This window comes from Acanthaster planci, linkage group LG20, assembly GCF_054643075.1.
Source record: "Acanthaster planci isolate LZ-2023a linkage group LG20, COTS_SCS, whole genome shotgun sequence".
NCBI classification, from domain to species: domain Eukaryota; kingdom Metazoa; phylum Echinodermata; class Asteroidea; order Valvatida; family Acanthasteridae; genus Acanthaster; species Acanthaster planci.
In genome coordinates this window covers 6,607,242-6,620,703 of record NC_141796.1, presented here as the reverse complement: position 1 = coordinate 6,620,703, position 13,462 = coordinate 6,607,242, and the positions used below count along the sequence as shown (strand labels likewise).

General features: G+C 43.7%; 2 protein-coding genes across 2 annotated transcripts; both read right to left on the bottom strand.

Moving 5' to 3' along the window:
- Positions 1 to 4,384: 4,384 nt before the first annotated feature.
- LOC147795875 (uncharacterized) lies at positions 4,385 to 4,936 on the bottom strand. Its single transcript, XM_087130843.1, has one exon. The coding sequence runs from the start codon at positions 4,934 to 4,936 to the stop codon at positions 4,385 to 4,387; it is 552 nt and encodes a 183-aa protein (XP_086986969.1).
- Positions 4,937 to 6,065: 1,129 nt separating this feature from the next.
- Positions 6,066 to 6,727, bottom strand: LOC147795874 (uncharacterized). The gene is made up of 2 exons (XM_087130842.1): positions 6,673 to 6,727; positions 6,066 to 6,550 (listed from the first exon to the last, which is right to left on the bottom strand). The coding sequence occupies exons 1-2, from the start codon at positions 6,725 to 6,727 to the stop codon at positions 6,066 to 6,068; spliced, it is 540 nt and encodes a 179-aa protein (XP_086986968.1).
- Positions 6,728 to 13,462: the final 6,735 nt, after the last annotated feature.

Sequence of the window (13,462 nt, the reverse complement as noted above, 5' to 3'; positions counted from 1 at the left end):
ATTTACGTGTGGTACTGTACCGTTTTTTCCATTTAGAATTACATTTAAATAGTAAATTGATTGCAGTATTTTTCTTTTGTATGTATGAAACACGGACCTGTACAGACCTTCTTTTCTTACGCCAGAAGCACAGCGTTTTGTAAAGACGGTAATTCGTAAAACTATGGATAGTTGTAAGTACAAATCAACCAATTAATTTACAAAGTTTAAAAAGATCTATAGTATCAATATCAAACCACTTTAATAGATGCATCCCATTTGAAGACTGATGGAGAAGACAGAGCATTTTGAAGCAAATGTTGTTGCCAACCACTTAAGATTGAACTTGCTGGAGATTTATAGGCCGCCCATACAAAATGGCAGTCAATGTTTATATCTGTATCAGTAAACCTTGTCCGGTTGTCTCAATGCGTGTACTCAACCTTTGGCAGACCAGATGAAGCTGGTTTAAAGAAATAAATGAATATATTCAGTATGCTTCAATGACACATATGAGAGGTGAACAGCGCTATCTCAGCAATAACGTCACAATTTTTCCATCTCAGGAATCTATCATTTGAGCTAAATAACATTTATGTGAAGTTGAGCTGATCTGTTGTGTAGCTTCTTTTTATATACAGACATTGACCTGTTAAAAATGCATCTGTAAGGTATGTGACTTATGAACACATCCGCCCAAGTTATACCCAGCACATCATCCGATTGGCTTATCAAAAATTCATCTGTAAGCCGAGAATACGTGACAGAGGTTATGTGAATGTATGTGTGTTTCGAATTTTCAAAAAACTTGGACACTATTTTTTCAGCTTGGTCTGATTAGGACGAGAGCGGTTAATTATTTCTATACGACAATATATAATCAATACAATCATTATAGTATCAAAGTGAAAATCAAATCGTCGAAGTTTATAATGGCCGTCATTGGAAATCTTACTGATGCCGTTGTTCACGGTCAGCAGAGTTCCACCTCACCAAATTTTTCTCCTCGTGAAAGCGCAAAATACAGTTACCGAGATTTCTGGCCTGACAACATTGTTTTGCTCGTGGGAGCATGTCAAAAAGGTCGAATGCGATATTTTAGAATACTAAAATAGACAACAGTCATTCTTTTATATTTTTGCCTCTGTGTGAAACGTTGATAATTTGTTTTCATGTTTTCGCAGTTTTAAATATATTCCTATTACAACTCTGGGTCCATCACAACCTAAATGTCCATCAGAAATTTACCATAAAATCCAATTAAATGAAGCAGATTTCACTGGTTTTAACTGATGTCCTGCGATATAATTTAAGTCGGAAGTACTTTAAAAATGAAAACGAACGAGAATGTATTTAACTCACCTTTTTGAGGAATCACGTTTAAAGTAGTAGGTAACGGGGGGTAACAGACAAGCCCTCTCCTCTCCACTTTTCCCAGCCCAGAAGGAACTTCTCCAATTAAAAAAGGGACTTCCCGAAACTAGACCTCGTGACCTCTAAACCCAGCAACTCGGGAATTCCCCGGGGACTTTCCCACTACCCCGGAAAAATAGGTCTCCTCAAAGCTTCAAATAAAAATGAGATAATCAAAAAACCTATATATAAAATAGAGACATGAACAGAGAAACCAAACCACAACGCCGCCCTATATTATCAGATTTTAGGCTATTGAAAAAAAATCGTTTCTAGCCGACTTTGTCAAACGATATATATTCAATTGCCTCCACCCCCTAAAAAAGGCACGCCAAGCCGGAGCTTGTAAAAGCGATTCAATCGAGCCAACGGCAATTTAGAAATCTCACGACCAACTTTTAAAAACAGCCAACTTTTAAAAATAGCACAAGGCAACGACATTGAATTTACGGCCACGGGCACCAAAGGCAAGATTTTGCGAACGGACCTAATTACTGCGATTAAATCACACGTCATAACCCGCAAGTGATTGACGAGGTAAACATTCGAAGAATCAGACGTTTTAAAGGCAACTATAGAAATTGGGAATTGACACCTATTTTCTTTGCCGACGACTTGATTCACTTTTTTATTTCTATTAAAAAGTTTATCCAGGACAAGGCATTAGTCATTAATTGCAAACTGCCATCAAGGTCAAGTTCAAAATGGAAAAGCCCGCTGCCGAGACTAAACTAGGTGTGTTCACATTTACGAGTAAAAACAACGAAGTCATTTCACATCAACAGATTAAACAATCGTTAAACCAGCAAATCGCTAAACATCTCGAGGACGTCAAAGCTCACGAACAGAGGGGCTCGGGCTGGGTGTTTGTTAAAGTCGTTGCATTTTACATCAACGTGGTAAAGTATAACCCAGTCGGAGCGACTTATATATTCCACTTCCAAAATATTTGGCAGGCAAGACTGCAATCATTAATGTACAAAATAAAGATCAATATTGCATTCGGTGGGCGTTGCTAGCTGCTTTAAAATTATATTCAGACAACGCCAAAAATCAACTCAAAATCAATCCAGATTATGAAATACAACAGGAGCGCACCTCGACGTACACGACAGCAGACGGCTTAAATTTTGCAAACGTAGACTTTCCCACGCCTTTATCGCAGATTCCACGAATCGAATCACAAAATAACTTAGCCACCAACGAATTCGGCTATACTGAGAAAGAAGGCATTTATACTTTACCCCTGGGACGCGTTCCCAATTTCAACTCACACGGTTACGGGGACGGACTATTCCGTTGAGTCCATTGCATTTTTCAGGTTTGCAGAGCCCCAAGTCCGTCCTGAAGGTATATTAATGCTTCAGAGGTTGTCCCATAGCCTCTGCAGATCTTACAAACCACCAAAACCCACCAAAAGTACATCACAGTACCGTGGGGGCCGTTTTCCCAGGCTATCCGGATTTGAGGGGGCCCCTCGCCACGCGCCAGCCAAGCCATACCACCACCACAACCTCCCCAACAAAAATAACACTTCAAAGACAGCCGACAGAGGCCTCTGACAAGTTCCAGACAGCTGTCGCTGATAAAAAACATTCCACTGCCTGCCCCAGGCACCGTTTTGTAAACAGCCCATTAGGTTGTGCACAAGGGACCAATTAGCACACAGACCTATGGGAATTGCCTGGAGGCTGGCTCAAGGCCGTCAGGGTTTTTTGCATTTTTTCTGGCTTGGGGAAGCCCTGGCTGTAAAATGAATAAACCAGGCTTTTCAGCATGTTCAGGGGTAGGATATGATAAGTAGTCGTGGAATTTGGACTTAAAAAAAATTAGCTCCAATGGACTCGCCAGAAGAGGCCACTTCCCTCTTCCCAGGGGTAAATTACAAAACTAAACGCACAGACGAGCCCATCAATTTACTATATTTTACCCAAGGCGAAACGAGTCATTACTGCTGGGTCAAGAACTTTTCTCGGTTGGTGGTGACGACATGAGACACAAAGCTAAATTACACTGGTATTTCAAATGCCTCTCTCACTTTCAAACAAAAGAAAGACTAGACAGGCACCAAGAAGATTGTCACTTTATTACTGTAAGTAATCTCAATTCACCAGGTTAGACTTGTCACATCATACATCTTGTACATATACATGCCTGGATGAGATAATTCTGGCCTCCTAAGTTGTACACTGCAATGGTAGGATTTCTCTGCTACTTTGCTGTACCAGCCCAAAGACACTTAGATGGCCGGGCTTACACAAACACAGTTCTAAATGCGTTGCAGGGTGAACAATATAATACACGATACCTTGAAGTACGTCCAATCACGAAGGGAATTTGTCCATGTGACAAAACGGACATGTATGCCGGTAACGTAACTTCATGAACATGACGAACGTTCAGATAAACAAGTTTATTATAAGTGACGTACAAAACCAGAATGGCTCCTCTACACAATTATCCAAATCTCTGAAATCTGCAGGATAGGTAGAAGCCATATTACTTTAATTACGTCTTAAGATAACTTCAAAACATCAAAGGATATCAGATCTTGTTTCCAAATTCGTACTTCAAAATAGCTACTTCCGCGTGACTGATAAGTTTTGCTGCGAATTGTCACCAATAAGAGCGCCCTCAATCGGCAAGAGACAGAAAGTAAACAAACCTCCCGTGAAATATTTTCATCTGTAATATCCCGGCCCCTTAAATAAAAACATTAACAAGTGACCATTTACCAACATTTAAGTGACAATAAACTCGCAAACAAACTTAAGCAAAAAAGGAGGGCTGAATTAACTTCTCAGACCCAAGGTTAAAGCCAACTTACATTAAACTACATAACAAGCTTAATCTAAAACAAACTAAACAAACTCTCCTTGGCCTTGAGGTAGATTGGCAGACGGCAGTTGATACTAAGATTATCAGAGCAGAGCATGTCGTACGTTCCCAATCAGGAGGCATTATTCTGGCCTTTATCCTGATTGTTTTAATCTTAGTTAGCTGATTCAAGCAGACAGAGCTTTTGGACCGGTCTGGCCCCAATGTTCTGACAAGTTTTCACCTCAGCCGTCCTTACAAGTCCATCCTTGCCTGGAAATGTCTTCTTGACAAGTCCCAAAGGCCAGTTCTTCCTTGGCGTAGTCTCCTCCATGGTCAATACGATGTCCCCAGCCACCAGGTTCCTCTGCGGTTCGATCCAGTTCTGTCTAAGGTGCAGAGTGGTGAGGTACTCCTGTAGCCACCGCCTCCAAAAGTTATCTGCAAGCAGCTGCACGTGTCTCCACCGTTTTCCATATGCATCCTGCTTGGTGAAGTTCCCCGGGGGTGCAGGCTGGCCAGCTATGAGAAGCAGCAGGTGGTTTGGGGTCAAAGCCTCTGCATCTGTGGGACTATTTGGGACCGGGATGATTGGACGACCGTTTACAACAGCCTCTATCTCACAAAACAAGGTGACCAGGCGTTCATCGTCCAGCACTTGGTTCTTCAGCACAGCATCGATAGCCTTACGCACTGTTCTGATCTGGCGCTCCAAAATGCCCCCCATATGTGAAGCTGTGGGTGGGTTGAACCGCCATTCAATCTCGCCATTCAATCTCAGTACTCCTTGCTCTTGTTACTCTGGTTCCAATTCCGAATCAATTCTTTCAGCTCCCTTTCTCCACCTACAAAGTTTGTTCCATTATCTGACCGCATCCTCTCAGGCATTCTTCTCCTTGCTGCAAACCTCACCAGAGCACTGATAAAAGAGTCAGAGTCCAATCTGTTCAGCTTCTCAATGTGTATTGCTCTTGTTGTTAAGCATGTGACCAAACATCCGTATCTCTTTTCCTGGCTTCGGCCCCTCTTAACAAAAAAGGGACCAAAGCAGTCCACTCCAGTATAAGTAAAGGGGGGGTCTCCAGGAGTTACTCTGTCTCCAGGTAGGTCGGCCATCCTCTGAAGACACGTTTTTCTCTGAAACTCTTGCATACAACACATTCACGAATTATCCTGTTTATGAGTGGGCGTGGTGTAGGTATCCAACAGCGCTCACTCGTCAGGCTCAGCACATACTCTCTCCCGGAATGCGCAGACTTCCTTTTATGGTAGTGTCGGACGATTACCTTAGCTACCTGGTGTTCCCTGGATACTATCAGCGGGTGCTTTGCTTGTTCTGTGAGCGGTGCCATCTTCAACCTCCCTCCAACTCGCAACAGACCATCATCATTCATCACAGGGTCTAAGCAATATATTGTACTCTTCCTGGATATCTTCCTTCCTGTTTAAGGCATGGAGCTCTTCACTGAAATGCTTCTCCTGTAGGTAAGAAATGATTGCATTCTCCGCTGCCTGCAACTCATGAACCTGGATGAACATTTGTTTTGTTTGCGGACTGCGGAGCCACTCCTTGAATCGTAACACCCAGGCAACGGCCTTCTTCAAGCGATGCCAGCTTGCATACAACACATTCACGAATTATCCTGTTTATGAGTGGGCGTGGTGTAGGTATCCAACAGCGCTCACTCGTCAGGCTCAGCACATACTCTCTCCCGGAATGCGCAGACTTCCTTTTATGGTAGTGTCGGACGATTACCTTAGCTACCTGGTGTTCCCTGGATACTATCAGCGGGTGCTTTGCTTGTTCTGTGAGCGGTGCCATCTTCAACCTCCCTCCAACTCGCAACAGACCATCATCATTCATCACAGGGTCTAAGCAATATATTGTACTCTTCCTGGATATCTTCCTTCCTGTTTAAGGCATGGAGCTCTTCACTGAAATGCTTCTCCTGTAGGTAAGAAATGATTGCATTCTCCGCTGCCTGCAACTCATGAACCTGGATGAACATTTGTTTTGTTTGCGGACTGCGGAGCCACTCCTTGAATCGTAACACCCAGGCAACGGCCTTCTTCAAGCGATGCCAGCTGGAGTACCTCTTCAGCAGGCAATCAATGATATCATCTGGAACAACCGCCTCTGTGACACAGGTCTTCGTCCCATGCTTTACTTCTTTGTCATCCTTGAGCAGGTCTGACCATGCTTCAGGCTCAACTGGCCAAGCTGTTTCATTCTCTGACAGGAACTCCGGTCCCTGTTTCCATCTTGATTGGCAAAGCATCTGCTTGGCATCAAGTCCTCTGGAGGCGTCGTCTGCTGGATATGTGTGTCTACATATCTCCACTGAGCAGGCAGTGAACCATCGTGGATGACATTGACTCAATTAGTGACAAAGGTTTGGAATCGCCTTGATGTGTTTCTCATGTATTGCAAGACAATCATACTATCGGTCCAAAATGTAGTACTTTGAACCTCCAGTCTCATCTCACGACGCAGGATACAGTCCATTCTCAGCGCCATCACGGCTGCAGAAAGTTAAAGTCGGGGAATTGTCTTTGACTTAATGGGAGCAAGTCTAGACTTCCCCGTCAGGAACAAAGTGTAAATTTGTCCCCGGCTGTTTACTAGCCTGATGTAGGATGCTGCACCATAGGCAGTCATCGACGCATCACAGAAGTGATGTAGCTGCATACAGGAGAGAGTTCCAAATTTATGGCATTGTCGCCACTCTCCACTGCAGGGTTTTCCCTTAACTTTTTTTTCACTGGCCAACCAGACCAGTAATGTAGACTTTTCACTAGTCCGCCAGCATTTTCACTGGTCCGCATCCTTCCCCCTTAATTTTTAAGGTAATTTTTTGTCTGTAGGTTGCTGACTTCAACTTCATAAATAACAGCGTGCACATGGTGCGTATTGTTTACATGATGAGTGATGAGATTAATTATAGATTTCAATCAAGCAATAACCACACAGACAAGTAGGTGGTTAACAGTTGAAAATGGGTTGCTTTATTCACAGTCTGTCAGAAGAGACAGAGAAGGCTCAAAATGATATAACATTTTACATAAATGCAAACTTCTGTTTTCCCTCCTTTCTTTTACAGGTTTCCAAGCAAAATTTATGTTAAGTTCAAATGAAAAGGTGACAGGTGGAAGGTTGATGTTAAAGTAATTTGTACGGTAAATCAAATGAAAGAATGTTGACAATGTTTGCCTCATAAACATAGGCTGCTGGTCTGAAATTCTTTGATATTCTTATACAATGATGAGGTCTATTTAAAAATCTGAATCAGATGATGTGCTGTCCGGGTCTGGGTCGTCTGGCATAGTTACCTCGTTCTCCTCCTCACTGCTGTCATCATCGCTCCCATTCTCACTCTGTTCCTCATCTGCTTGCACCTAAGGCTTCCCCAGATGCCTTGCTCTTACGCTAGATCTGTTCCACAGATCTATTGCGGGCATTGGGTCAAAGTCCTCAATGCCCGCACTGTGGAGCATCACCATGAGTTGGTCAGACACAGCGTCGTCCTTCAGCCTGGTCCGCTGGGTTGTCTTCAGCAGTTTTAACCTGCTGAAGCCACGCTCAGCTTCTGCTGAACTTGCAGGGATGGTAATCATCAGGTCCACCAAGCAGCAGATGTTTGGTAGCTCATGCTTGGAGGACCTGATGATATCAGGCCAATTGGCATTGCTGATGCTATTGTACCTATATCTCTCCACCACAAAAATCTCAACACATCTCTGTGGGGTGGAGTAACCACATTGTGATCTGGCAAGTGCCAGGTACAACCAGTTGGGCCATCAGTTTCACAGATCGGTACGTGCTCCGCATATCCCTTGTCCAATAGATTATCTATTTCTGACTTGTATCTGCTGTGCATTTCAGGGTCCTTTGAAAGTCGTCGCCAAAGACTCTCTAGTCTTTTCTCTGCAAGGGATCTGTTGTTTGGCAACTGAGGGAGCAGAACATTAAAGGGAACATTCATCTGAGAGTGCCCTTCAACAATGGTCAATGAGCTGTCCCACATATCAGCCACCTTCTGGTCATTTACAGACATCTGGGAAGTGCTTCCTGCCAAAACTTGTGGAGTATCCAGTTTCCAGAACTCCTCAACCTGGGCCTCAAGACTGACCTCCGGTTTCATGCATGCCTGAATGAGATTACACTCAGCCTTTGCACGGCGCACATCCCCACCAATTGGTCCATTTACAGCCCAACCAAGGGCGGTCCTTGTTGCATATGGCTCTTTAGCACCGCCTCGTCTCACTTCTAGTGGCACCAATGCCTGGGGAACGTCTTGTCCTATTAATATGGTCACTTCAGTCTCATCAACACCGGGCATGTCAATATGTTGAAGGTGCTGCCATCGGTTCGTGTTAGTTGATGTAGCCAACTCTTCAGCTCTGGAAATTTGGAAAGGGCGTACACTCTTGGTAGTTGAATGACCTCCCTATTTCGTTCCCTTCCGATGGTTCCAGTCACCTCCAGTGCTACCTGAAAGGCTTCAGCATCACTTCCTTTATTAAGTGTTTCAAGAGACAGACTGGCTCTCTCCCCTTGAAGACCCATCTTGCCAAGCAAAGCTTGGGAGCAAAATGTTTTATTACTCCCGGGATCAAGAAGCGCATGGGTATGAACATAACTGTGTTGACCCCTGCCCCAGACATTAACGGTTGCTATAGGCAGGACAACCTTCAGCGCTTCTCCTTTAGAAGGTCCGCATACATAACTTTTGGCATCTACCATTGGAGAATTATCCTCAGGTTTGCTTTCTCCAGCATCCTTCTGGTTTGATGCAGGAGTGGAATACTGCATTGAATCATGCAACAAACTGGAATATCGTCTGGCACATCCCTCCCTTTCACAGCAACTCTTCTTTCTGCACCATCTGGCTACATGGTTACTGGCCATTAAGCAGTTAAAACAGAGCCTTTTGTTTTTCACCACCTCCAGTCTCTTCTGCGATGACATTTTCTTGAAGTCACCACAGGTATCAAGACGATGGTTTCCTTTGCAGAGGTGACATGGCCTTGGCTGTCCTTCTTTCTTTGATGCCCCGGATTTATTTGACTCAAAATACTGATGTACCGTACTTCCCGCATCTTTGGCATGAACATTGAACTTTGCCCCACGCTTAGTATTGCTAGATCTGCCCAACGGTTTTGAGTCTTTGTTCCTGATGGTCAAGGATCCGAATACAGGGTCATTGGCCTCCTTGGCAGCCATATTCAGAAATTTGACAACCTGTTGATGCTTGGGTAATCACCTGTCTCCTCAACCGTCTTCACTGCTTGCTCACGCCATCTGGACTGCAGGAAGAATGGCAGCCGTTCAACAGTTTTAACCATTCTGACACGGGAGTCGATTTCATTCAATTTGTTCATCGCCTTTAGCGTCTCCATACAGCCCTGTACATCATCAGCAAAATCTTGCAAGGCCTCGGTACTGTTTGATTTCAGTATTGGGCCCACACATACCTTGTCAACCCAGGCCTGTGAGACCTTAAAATCATTGCTGAATCTCTCTTTGAGAAGTGCTCGTGCCTTTGCATAAGCTTCTGAAGGTTTCATCATTGCGCATGGCTGTATGACGTGAGCTGCCTTTCCCTTACAGTACTCGAACAGCCTGTTCAATTTGGCTCCATCGCTGACAGAGGAGTTTCCGACACAACTGTCAAAAGAATTCATGAATGCCCAATGTTCATGGGGTTGCCATGTAAGGACATCAGTCTGGTCTTTGGAAGGTTCATGACATCCAACATCTGTCGCTGCAGTGTTAGGAAGGCACTTTCTGGTTCCTTTGGCAGAGTGGGCCAAGGCTCTGCATTTGGGTTAAGCTTGGAATTCCGGGCATCAATGTTCTCTGGGCAGTCAGCTGGTGGCAGCTCTGCTAAGGCATTCATTGCTAAGTGCTGCTGATCTTGTAACCCTCCTTCACCGTGACCATTTACTGCGGATCACTACCTGGTTTACCGCCTCGTAATTTTGCAGCGGAGGGCCCCTAAATTTAGCTAAAGCTTCTTCCTCTGCCTGTGCCACCTCAATTTCTGTTTAAAGTTGCTGGGAATCCATGGCAGCCTTCTGTTTCAGCAACTGTTCATCCAGCTGGGTTTTATGCCTCAGTTGCTCTGGCTCCAATTCCTGCTGCCGTCTAAGGAACTTTGCCTTGATATGAAGCGCTGCCCTTCTACCTGCGGCCATGGCTCTGGCACTTGATGGTGATGACCGGTTTGAAACATTTGTACCACACTGTGAGGAACTGTCTTCAGGGCTGACTTCCTCTTTCATCCCAGCAATGAACTCACTATACAGATGATGAGCATTTTTAATGAGTTCTTCAATCTCATTAAAATTTTGTTCATATTTTGGTAACTTTTCCTTGTAACTTGTGAAGCTAGGCGAACACATTCAGCATGGACTTCCTGATATTTTCCATGGACTGCTTTAAGTGATGCTAGTTTATTTCTGACAGCCTCTGATTCAAGCTTACTCTCTACAGACTTCAGCAAATCCTTATATTTTCTTTTAATGTTTGAAGCATGGCCACCACGCGATTTACAGAGTTTGAATAAGTCTTCATTCTTTACTACTTGTTGGTCCAAGCTGTCATGCAAACTCCCATGGCTACTTATCTTTGCAGGTTGCGATTACGAATTCACTTAAAATTCACTCAAAACTCAAATCAAATGCAACGTCCAGCTAGTACATCTCTGCTTTTGTACAGAAAATGTGATGGATTCTGTGTACTCGCGCGTAACTGGCCCCGTTTGTGACTGACACCTAAAATAGCTTGAATAGACACACAAGCTTCTGTTCATCACTTTATTACTGTGAGTAATCTCAATTCACCAGGTTAGACTTGTCACATCATAATCTTGTACGTATACATGCCTGGATGAGATAATTCTCACGATTCTGGCTTCCTAAGTTGTACACTGCAATGGTAGGATTTCTCTGCTACTATGCCGTACCAGCCCAAAGACACTTAGATGGCCGGGCGTACACAAACACAGTTCTAAATGCGTTGCAGGATGAACAATATAATAATCGATACCTTGAAGTACGTCCAATCACGAAGGGAATTTGTCCATGTGACACAACGTACATGTATGCCGGTAACGTAACTTCATGAACATGACGACGTTCAGAAAAACAAGCTTATTATAAGTGACGTACAAAACCAGAATGGCTCCTCTACACAATTATCCAAATCTCTGAAATCTGCAGGATAGGTAGAAGCCCTATGTCTTAAGATAACTTCAAAACATCAAAGGATATCAGATCTTGTCTCCAAATTCGTACTTCAAAATAGCTACTTCCGCGTGACTGATAAGTGTTGCTGCGAATTGTCACCAATAAGAGCGCCCTCAATTGGCACGAGTCAGAAAGTAAGCAAACCTCCCGTAAAATATTAGTATCGCAACAACGGTCAAAACACAAATTCACAAACCCAGCGGCTATTCTTATGCAGTCGCGAGATGCAATCGAATTTGCACCAGTCGCGAAACCTATACAGGCCAAGACGCGGTCTTTAAATTTGTGCAATCGTTGTCTTCAGAGGTCGTCAAGATCAACGAAACATTTGCCGATCCAAAGCCCCTAGCCTGGTTGCACAAGTTGCAGAAAATCTACGAGAAAAGCAACATTTGCTGGATTTGCGAAAGTCACATTGGCAAAACCAAAGAATCACAATTTTCATGCCAAATCACGGACGAGCCAAAACTAAAAGCGAAAAGGCCGCTTTTAGTTCTTTAAACGAACGCGGTTTTAGAGACGATATTTGTATGAGTTGCGAAAAGCCCGTTCATAAATTTCGAAAAGTTCGCGACCACTGCCACATCACGGGCAAATATAGAGGGCCTGCACATGCCCACTGCAAGCTAAAACTAGGAGTCGTGCCTAGTCAAACGCCCGTTCCGGTGATTCTGCACAACTTAGAAAAATACGACGCTCATTTAATTATGCAGGGCGCTCAAGCATTTGACGGTAGTAAAATCAACGTACTTGCCAAAAACACTGAAAATTACATTTCGTTTAGCATCAACTCAGGTTTTTAGACTCGTTTCGTTTCGTGGTTGCTTTGTTAGATCGATTAGTTAAAAACTGTTCTTCGGAAGATTTCAAATCCACGAAAGATTTCCAAATAACACGGACCTGCTGCTAGTGTGGAAGGGAGATTTGAATGTTTTTTACATGACACATTTTCTTTTACAAGCTTCCTTAGTTTAGTCAGCAACTTGTCTGGTACCCTGTATCACCTTATAGTTTAGCATTGCTCATCGAGCTTCCTGCAGTTAATTGTTCAGACTGGTGCGTGCTTCTGAAGAGTGAGCATTACCACTCACAGCTCTCTTCAGCTTTCCCACATTTGCACTTTTCTGCTCTTGTCACCAGTTGCAGCTGGGGTTTGTGCTTGATTGGTCACTCGAGTAATCCACTTGTGGCACTGTGTTGGGTTGTTATCACATTTCTATTTTTTTTTTCATTTTTTTTAACTTTGTCCTGACCTTCCAAATAAATCGCGACCCAGTCTTCCTGAACCAGCCTCTTCGGATCTTGTTACTTTCCCAAAGTCTTGTGTATTAAGTTAGCGGGGCAAATTTCCAGGTTACACTAGAAAAGGGAATTTACCCTTAGGAATATATGGACTCTTTTGATAGATTTAAAAACATGCAACTGCTTCTTCGAGCTATCTTTCACAGCTCGTACGTTGAGGCAGCAGTCTGTTACAGAGGAAGAATATGCAAGGGCCCAAAACGTATGGAAAACGTTCGGCTGTCGAAATCTCGGAGACTACCATGATTTATACGTCGAGGCGGACGTATTGTCACGGTTACTAGCGGGCGTATTTGAAAACTTTCGCCAAGTCTGTAAAAGAATTACGGCTTAGACCCGACCAACTATTATACGTCTCCGGGCCTGTCGTGGAATGCGCTTTTAACAATACCATTTGATTGGCATGCTTCGTCACGCCCTCCATATTGGGGGGAGTGGCCCTTTGCATGTCCAACACCCTTCCCACGTGGTTGCTTGACCAGACCACGTTCGCCATCATTTTATCATTTAAATCAATAAAGTGTGTTGAGGAATATTTTTGTGTATGCGTTGCCAACCTAAGAAAAGGCTGCCTTCATGAATAGGGACAGAGCTTGATTTCCCTCTGTATACTTAAAAAGTAGCTGCTGGTAACTTCTCAAAATGGGTTGGTACTGTATTATTTATTGGATAAATCATCGGTAAACATCCATTAGAATAA

Coding starts and splice junctions, on each gene's coding strand:
- LOC147795875 (XM_087130843.1), bottom strand. CDS start 4,936: ATGGGGGGCATTTTGGAGCGCCAGATCAGAACAGTGCGTAAGGCTATC.
- LOC147795874 (XM_087130842.1), bottom strand. CDS start 6,727: ATGGCGCTGAGAATGGACTGTATCCTGCGTCGTGAGATGAGACTGGAG. Junction 6,551..6,672: donor GATGAGACTGGAGGTTCAAA/GTACTACATTTT, acceptor CTGCCTGCTCAG/TGGAGATATGTAGACACACA.